Here is a 9,475-nt window from a genome sequence, read left to right as displayed (position 1 = left end):
CATACAACCCGGGGTCTGTTCCCCGCCCGCAACCCACTGGTTGTGCTTAGGGGCCCCACACCTCTGGGGTCCCTATGAGGCCTCCTCCAACCCCTACAGCCTCACCCAAGCCTCCGGTCTAATATGCAAGCCTGAACATAAACTAGAGCCTCCTGGCTAAACCATAGTGCCCAATCCTCTCAGGGCTATAGTGAGCTGTACTTGCAAGTCAGGCCTCTTGCTATATCTCGGCCGAGGGAGCTCCTGCCCCTCCAGTTGCTGGCAGGGAACTGCCAGCCTGGTCTCAGCCCTGGGCTTTATAAGGGCCAGGCCCTGCCTCCTACAGGCAGCTGGCTCTACTTAGTTGCCCCGGCAACCCGCAGCTGGGCTTGTTACCCTGGCAACACTCAGCTGGGCTCGTTATGACCCGCCAGGGCTCTCTCTCTCTCCCTGGCAGTTTCTCTGCACCGGGGTGCTCTGCGACAGAGATATTACCTGAGTGTGGTAGACAGTGGCTTTGTGCAATTTTTATATCCTCAATCCTGAAGCTGGCTTGGAGAACATTAGGGACACTCTTCTGAATGGCAGCAGCCAGTAATGGCCACATAGGGTACATCCAGCTGAGTACATAAATGCATTTCTATGGGAACAAATAGTAGTAGCACATAGTTGTGCCACTGCTACTTGAACCTGGGAACACTTGTGCACATGCACTGTGGTGCACAGCAAATTGTTCCCAGTAGGGGAGACTGCGGCCAGCACCTGGGCTGGCCCCAGCAGCCTTACCTGCGGTCCTGGGGGCTTTCTGGTGCTCCAGTGACAGTGATCTGGTGTGCAGAGCTTGGCTGGCAGCTGGGGTATGGCTCCAGCTGGCCAGGCTCTGATTTTGGGAAGCTCACACTGCCATCACATGCACCACCCCATTTTTTTCAGAGGTGGGGTTTTTTTTATAATTGGATCTTCCAGTGTCAAAAAAATCTACCATGTTGCAAATTAGCAGTGTGGCAATGTCTGCATATGTGGTGTATGCAGTTTCTGGTGCTGCAGATGGGTCTGCAGTGTTGCACACATCATGTGCACTGTTGCCTGAATGTACCCATAGAGACTTTCTGGAGCATTTTATGGCCATATTCCTGTTTTCCTGGCTACTGTTTGACACTGGGGAATCCTCAAGTCAATAGTTATGCTGTTTTCTATTTGCCTTTCAACTCAGAGAAAAACAGGCAGGAGCTGATCAAGGTTAACCATCTGCAGTAGTACTTGTTCAGAAAGATGGAAATATATCACAACCCTTTCCTTACTGGAGAAACAAATTATGCTGAATTTACCCTCTTATGCTCTGTTTCCCATACTCCCTTTTATAGCTTTCATAAACTTCAGACCTCAGCCCTAGCTATGGCATATATTTCTTAGCAAAGTCCTATTTGTACAGTTGAATGGATGGAAGCATAAGTCACTCAAGTGACAAGGCTGACATTACTTTTTGTGCTGTAATGAGAATCCCAGACCTTTCTGTCTCCTAGCCTCTTTTCACACCAATTTATTTATCTGAAACCATCTACAGACATACTCTTTCTTAAATAAATTATAAGGTGAGAAAATATCAATAATACCAACATGGCAGTAATGAATTATGAATTATTATTAGCACATAATTATAAATTATTTTGATTTTGGAGAGAAGATGTATGGAGGGGTTGTTGCACTTTCATTTAATATCTCATTTTATCCCCCCCTGCCAAAGAAGCACTCATTTGAAAATATAGTCATAATTAGAATAACCATACTTTATTTTAATGCAAATTTAGCTTCATTCTGCAACAACACAAAACAAATCAAACCTGCCGCCTACCCATGAAAGCAAAGAAACAAGCAAAGAAAAAATTCCAGAGCCTGAAAGCACTCTCCACAGTGAGAGATTCATGCCTGCAGAAGAGCAGAGGGACACTGCTTAAGAGGTATGCCAGTAATTCCAGTTAGTTAACATCATCTGTTACAGTAAACAGATCTATAGAGTTCTGAAGTCATGATGCATGTGTTATAACTGCACTCATAATGCCCTGTACTGAGTTTGCCTTTTGACATGGTGCAAAACATATCAATGCAGAGTCAATAAAAGCTTCCACACACTGTTGTTAAGTATATGTTCTCATTGCCTTTATATTGAAATATATAGGATTCAGATGCCATTGTGATTAAGTTTTTGATCCTGTTTCCATTCTAAAGCTTCATTAGGCTCATATGATGTTAGCTGAGTTATTTTGTTTAAACAATATATTGATGTTATTCTGCCTGTGGTCTCTAAAGCATCTATAATAAATATCTGGTATCCAGTGATGTAAGGTCTTGATTTACCAAAAAAAAAAAAAGAAAAGAAAAGAAAAAAAAGAGAAATTAAGGCTCCTTGGCTCCACTGAGTTCACTGATAGTCACAATCATTCATGCAGGTTCATGAGATTAAAAAAAAATAACAACCTGTTCCCCTTGAAGCTAGTCTTCTGATTTACTTTAATGGGAAAACTTCTGCAATATAAAACCTATGAAAATGTTAGTATAATCTGATGTTATGCATTGTTCTTGTATATATTTCCCTATGGAATATCCCAGGTCAAAGATCAGCATTAGATATTGTAAATGGTAACAATTATTAGGTTTTCTATACATAGAAGTCCACAGAGGGTAACATGTCCACAGTATAAAGGAGTCCTTGTCCTAAGAAATTACATTTTAAGGGTCAATCTTTTGCCAGATATATAGCCAACCTGAACTCTGTTTGGTGTGTAATTTGGCAAAGCAAAGTCTATATTCCCTCTCTGACTTTCGCCAGGCTCAAATAGTAGAGCTGTTTAAAGGCCTAGTAGGTAGTAAATTGTTAAGTAATGGATTTAGGAATTCAGGCAACATGTAGCATCATATAGCAAGCTAAAAGACTCCTGAATTACCCAATTTAAAAAAACAGTCTAAGATACTGCAAGATCCCAGTGCACAACGATCTCTGAAATGCTAATTCTTCTTTCTTTTCTTCTAAGTTTGGAAAAATATTTTGGGTCAAAATGGGTGCATCTACATATGCAATTAATTCAAAGCAATACATTCTGGAGCAGTTTCATCTGGACTAAACTATTCCTGAGTGTAGTGTCTATACATGTGTCTGGGACAGCAGAAGTTTGAATCAGGGTGGAACAGTCTATACTACGGCCACTCCTGCCCTGCTAGCAGGGAGTGTGTGTATGTGTGTGTGTGTGTGTGTGTGTATAGGTTGTGGGGAGGGTGTCAGCCTCAGGCTCCAGGTGGCAGCATCAGTGGATGGATGGGCTCACTGGGGCATGAGCATGCTAGAAGTTCAGAGTCATATGGCCAGGCAGGAGCCTGACTCCCTGCTGGATGGCCTAACCGGGTATAATTTATGCTTGTGGTGAGTGTCTACACATGCATTTAATCACAGCTAATAACCCCACTGTAAGATAGTACTGTCCCTGACAGCAGAATTAATTAGTTTACTGTAGCCTAATAGCATTGCATGTGTAGATGGTGATGCTCTACTCCACAGCGAATTAGTCTATTCTGCAGTTAAGTGCATGTGTAGATGTGGCCAGTGTGTATCCCTCCATAAAGCAAAACTCTCACTGACTTTCATGAGTTTTCACTGAGCAAGCACCACATTACTAGTCCCACTCAATGCTCCTATAATGGTTTAGTGACATAAAAATCTAATGAATGCCTAAACAAGCATTAACAGTTGCAGCTTTTGCTGCTTAATGTAAGAGAGTAGTAACTGCAAATGTTGACTGTGCATAGTCATTAACTTCTTAAATGGACCAGATGCTGAAGGAATGTGGAGAAAAAGGATGTGGAGAAGCTTGAGAGAGTCCAGAGAAGAGCCATGCGCATGATCAGAGGTCAGGGAAACAGACCCTACGATGACAGGCTGAGAGCCCTGGGGCTCTTTAGCCTGGAAAAGCGCAGGCTCAGGGGTGATTTGATGGCCACCTACAAGTTTATCAGGGGTGACCACCAGCATCTGGGGGAACGTTTGTTCACCAGAGCGCCCCAAGGGATGACGAGGTCGAATGGTCACAAACTACTTCAAGATCGTTTCAGGCTGGACATAAGGAAGAATTTCTTTACTGTCCGAGCCCCAAAGGTCTGGAACAGCCTGCCACCGGAGGTGGTTCAAGCGCCTTCATTGAACACCTTCAAGATGAAACTGGATGCTTATCTTGCTGGGATCCTATGACCCCAGCTGACTTCCTGCCCTTTGGGCGGGGGGCTGGACTCGATGATCTTCCAAGGTCCCTTCCAGCCCTGATGTCTATGAAATCTATGAAACTATGACTAATATTTAGAGGGCCCAAATATGTCCACTTGCAACAGAGTAAATCTCAGGTAAATCTACTGGCTTCAGTAAAATTTGTTTGTATCCAGAAGAATGTAACATAGAAAACACTTTTTTGCCATTGCCATGACTATTACCCTAATATGATGAAAGGGTATTATTGGATTATGATGGTATTACTGTAAAAAATAAGCATTGATTTATAGTTCATATGCTTATAAGCTTTGTTCCTAAATGTCTTCTGGATAAATTTATAGGAAATACATTATTTAGGCACTTGTTCAAATACAACATCTCTAACAGGATAGCAGCGTTATGTAAATTTGACATGTTGATATTTCACATTCAGCCTATGTCATTTTAACTGCCATCATCAATGAATTCTATCCATTTCTCAGGCGTGGCTTTTGTACTGGTTTGATATAAGTAATAAAAAGAGGCATGAGCTTATTCAGAGGCATGTATTTTAAACTGTATTTTTCTGAAGGTTTTATACTATGTAAAAACCTTATTGTTGTATAAATTATTATATGTCAGGCTACTTTGTATCTATTCAGATACTGTTAATGACCAAACCTTATCTACTGAAATGGCTTTTTACTAGTTGAGACACTAGCAGGGGAACTCTACCCCTGTTATTAGGAAGGGGGAACAAAACCATGACAGGGGCAGCAGGTGTGAGTAGCCTGTTTAAAGTGAGCTGCAGGCCACAGAATGCAAAAATGCTGATTAGGGAGTCAGCAGCTCCTGGGTCCTGTTGGTAGAGAGCTGGGTCAGGTGACCAGAAAGGAGAAGGACGTAGGTGCATATAAGCCTGACATCTGAACTTGGGTGGGCAGTCTGGCCCTGGCTGTCAGAGGGGGAGGAATTCTGAACAAAACTGGCTGCTGGAAGGAGTGTTTCAGTCTAAGCAAGATACTTGGGAGGCTTGGGGAACGAGCCTGCCCCATAGGGTAGGAGAGCTATAGAAAGTAGAGACCCAAGGAAGAGTTCACATTTGAGTTGGAACCATTTGCTTAGCATTCTGTGTTCAAATTAGGCCAGAGGACCAGGTTGCAGCTATGGGGGAAATTTGGAGGCCATATAGCAGGGTGCCAGGGGTGCTCTACAGATTGAGATTTACTCTGGGCTGGAATATGAAAGGATAAGGCCAGGTCTGAGGCGGTGAACCTGGGCTGGGGGGCTCAGGCATTGAAAAAGGGCCAAAGCTGTGGAGACTGAAGCCCAAACATATGTTTTGTGCCCTGAGGGGCTGAGCGTTGGTTTGGGGCCAGAGGGCCCTGCTCTGGGTTGGGACCAAGTAATATCTATGAGGCAAGGGCATGACGATGGGGGCAGTTGGAGGCCACAGTTATACCCCATAAGACACCATGAGGACCAGTGGGCAGGTTTAGGGTCTGCAAGACCATATTTAGTCTTGATAAGTCCCTGTAGGGGCTGTCTTAAAGGTGGAGCACCCCTGTGGAAGTATGGAGACCCAAGACTGAACTTGGGGATGAAGGAGCCTCAAGAGAGGGGAGCACCAAAGATGGTGAGAGACAGGAGGTGAGGGAGGCTGAAGAGTTCAGTGGGTAGGTCTGAGCACCTGGGGTTATCAGATGCTGGGGGTGGACCCCCAAGCCCATTACAGGCATAATCCTACTAATGTTTGCATACTTGAATAATCATATTGAACACAATAAACAAAATTGGGGATCATAACTGTAGAGAACTTTGTGTTTAGAAAGATGGAAGTAATCATATGGGGCAAATTACCCACAAGTGAAATGTTCATAGCATTGTGATATATAACATACTGCAATATTTATATTCTTCTACTCATTTTTCACTCTTCTATCATTCTCCTACAGGTTTCCAAAAAGACAATTTTGTGTCTCTGCCAGGTCTAGTATTGACTTCTTAATGTTCCTTTTTTTGCTTAAAGTCAGTTTTGTCTTGATTATACTCAAACCACTAATATATTTCCATTAACATTAACTTCATTTTAACAGCATTTTGCATGTGTTCCAATAATGTGATAGACTGTTCTAGCTACATTATTTTAATGAATTAGTTGGTTTGATTATGCTCTGTCAATAACAGTCCCTTCTACCAGTATCTACTAGTATATAGTCATACAGCAGAGTAAAAATATACAGCTACTTTAGAACACAAATTTAAAGGACAACTGGTAAGGAATCTCCCTAATTAAAAAATCATTTCTTTCTCCTCCTTTTTGTGTTCTGCAGCTTTTATTCAATATTTTATAGAACTTAAGTGTGTGCTATAGAATTTATACAACTTCAGAGAATTTATGCAAAGATAAATTTCTTCCCCCAAAGGCTGTAATTTTTCATGCAATGCATTGAATGAACAAGAACAAAGAATAGGGTTGATGAATGGCACATGATGTATTCAGATTACTAGGTACTTGGTTACAGGTAAATTTATGCCTGGGTAGGTCCATTAATGTTAATGATGGTAAATTAATGCAAGTCTTTCAGACAGTACATGAGATGAGAATGTAGATATAGATTATAACTAAATAGAGAATGTGATAAATAACTGATACGGAGAAGGCTTCTTTGATTCAGTCTTCACAAAAAGGTTAACTGGCCAGATGCCTAGCACAATTAATCTCGACGACAAGGTCATGGGAAACAGGACAGAACACAGAAATAGCATTTAAAGACGGCTAGATAAATTAAATGTATTCAAGATAGTAGGCTAAATGTATCCTAAAGTATTTAAAGAACTTTTCAAAGCAATATTTGAACCATTAGTGATTAAGATCCACTGAGGATGGGTATAGTCCCAAAAGACAAGAGAAAGTCAAATGTATGACCTGTGCTAAAAAAAGGAGAAGGAAGGTGTCAGGAACTGTAGAAGAAGCAGCCTTAACTTAATTTCCTGGAAGGATACTGGAACAAATTGTTAATCAATGTGTCAGCACCTAAAGTATAATAAGGTGGCAAGAAGGAGCACGTATAGATTTGTCAAGAACAAATCGTATCAAACCAGTTCATTTCTTTCTTTGACAAGGTAACTGGCCTAATGGATTGAGAGGATGCAGTTGATGTGATATATCTTGCCTTAAGTAAGGGTTTGACTCAGTCACACGTCATGCACATAGGCAAACTGGAGAAGGATGGTCTAAATGAAATTTCTGAAGGGCAGATGCCCAAATGAATGAAAAACGGTATTTAAAGAGTAGTTATCCAGGTCTTGCTGTCAAACCAGGAAAGACATATTTAGTGAGGTAACACAAGGGTTGGCCTTGGGTCTGGGTCTATTCAATATTTCCATTAACAACATAGATGATGAAATAAAGGGTGTATTTATAAAATAAGTGGATGACATCAAGCTGGGAGGTCTGTGAACACACTGTACAACAGGCGAAAAATTCAAATTCAGCTTGGTAATTGGAAAAGATGGCCTGAGAATAAGATGAAATTCAAGAAAGACAAATGCTAACTACTACATAAATGCACAAATACAAAGTGGGGAATGACTGAGTATACAATGATACTGAAGAAAAGGAGTTCAGGGGTACAGTGAAGCACGCACTGAATATGAGTGTTGTATGTAAAACAAGAGACAGCAGCTATTCTGCTTTACCTAGCACTGGTGACGAAGCAGCTCTTTAAATACCTTAGGATACATTTAACCTATCATCTTGAATACATTTACAGATGCACTGTTGTGTCCAGTTTGGGGCACTACACTTTAAGAAAGAGTTTACAGAAAAACAACAAAAACAGGATGTTTAGAAAATGTAGCCACTTTAGTGCAATCAACATAATCTGTAGTTTTATTTGGGTTAATTATTAGGGAAAATGTTTTAACTACAAAGACAGATAAGTGCTAAAACAGATTATTTAGGGAGATTTAAGAATGGTATCAACAAACTTCAAATATAGCTTATATGTGGCCCTCAATAGATTGAGTTATGTACCCTTGGAATAGATGATCTCCTGAGGTGCCCTCAAAATCTGTATTTCTGTGATTCTGTCATCTATATTTATCAGCTAGAGTGTCAGGTGATATAAACTGGAGAAGCTACGTTTACTTTAGAGAAACTATACTTGGTGATACTACCTAGAATGTTTTGTTTTTATTTTTATTTAGTTATATTCATGTGAAAAAATCTTCTTTTCTTTTGCAGCTGTGACTAGGATCAGAAGCTAAAACTGTAGTATTTTGAAGCCTATTCCAAAGCTGTGATGAAATCCATGCCACAGATGGATATAAAGGTTGCGTTTTAGAATTGCTTTTATATATAACTGCTATGCAGCTAGTAGCATTTGAAGCTATATTCAAGAGATAATCTGGAATGTACTAGCAAAAAGAGCCCCAGAGATCTATAAATGAATATGAGAGATTTATATACAACCTCCTGAAGTGTTTGCTATCATTTTAATGTACAGCACAAGGCACATAGCACATATTCTTTAGAAACAGGTTGTATTTTGAAATTAAATAAAGTTGGACTGTGCCTATATTACTATCGGGTTATTGTGATTCATTTTCCCATGCAACTCTAATTCCAAATGTTATAAAATGCTGAAAACAACATATACTGACATGATGGGCAACAGGATATTTCCATACTTTTTATTTTAGCAAAATTTCACTGTCACCCATGCAGCTAGGTTTTGTGAAATATTCAAGGAAGTTAATTGTCCTCTTCACATCGGTGTCCTTCTCCCTCCCCTCCACTGCAGTCAGTATGCTCAGTAACTGTGGAATCTTTCTTCTTGCCATGCAATATTCATGTACCTTTTGGCTATTGGCATCAGTTCCAGCCTGCAGACTTTGGGACAAATAATTAGGGATTGGATAGCTGCTGATACAGATTGTAAGGAAGAATCAACATTATGGGTTTTTTAAAGACTGTTAGTTTTATAAACTGTACTATCTTCATAGGCTGTGTATACATATTCAGCTTCATCTGAGAGTGTCACTGCTCTCCCAGTAGAATCCACAAGTGTACAGAAATTCAGGATTTTTTTCCCAGAGAAAAAAGAGGCGCACACAGAGAAAAATAACTTTGATACAATCAGGATTAAATGGCTCTCGGAAGAGTGAACTTCTGTACATGTACTTTCTAAGAGAAACAGCAGCAGTCCCCCAGCAACCCAGCCTGCTTTGCTGTCAGCTCCCACCCACCCTTTGAGTCCA

At 40.7% G+C, this 9,475-nt stretch overlaps 1 protein-coding gene across 5 annotated transcripts in view; it reads left to right on the top strand.

Annotated features, from left to right (window-relative positions):
- LOC102388235 (muscular LMNA-interacting protein-like) overlaps positions 1-8,795 on the top strand; it is a 73,436-nt gene extending 64,641 nt beyond the window's left edge. For 3 of the 5 annotated variants that reach the window (XM_025193940.1, XM_025193938.1, XM_006037541.2), the window contains 3 exons: positions 1,788-1,937; positions 6,166-6,198; positions 8,460-8,795. In XM_025193940.1, coding sequence (XP_025049725.1) covers positions 1,788-1,934 — 147 coding nt within the window. In that variant the 3' untranslated portion in view covers positions 1,935-1,937; positions 6,166-6,198; positions 8,460-8,795. The remainder of the gene's footprint in view (positions 1-1,787; positions 1,938-6,165; positions 6,199-8,459) is intronic. The other 2 variants (XM_025193941.1, XM_025193939.1) reach the window with 1 other exon arrangement.
- The last annotated feature ends 680 nt before the right edge of the window (positions 8,796-9,475 follow it).

This window comes from Alligator sinensis, unplaced genomic scaffold, assembly GCF_000455745.1.
Source record: "Alligator sinensis unplaced genomic scaffold, ASM45574v1 scaffold513_1, whole genome shotgun sequence".
NCBI lineage: Eukaryota > Metazoa > Chordata > Crocodylia > Alligatoridae > Alligator > Alligator sinensis.
Note: the sequence above shows the minus strand (reverse complement) of the source record. Positions and strands in the feature narration are given on the sequence as shown.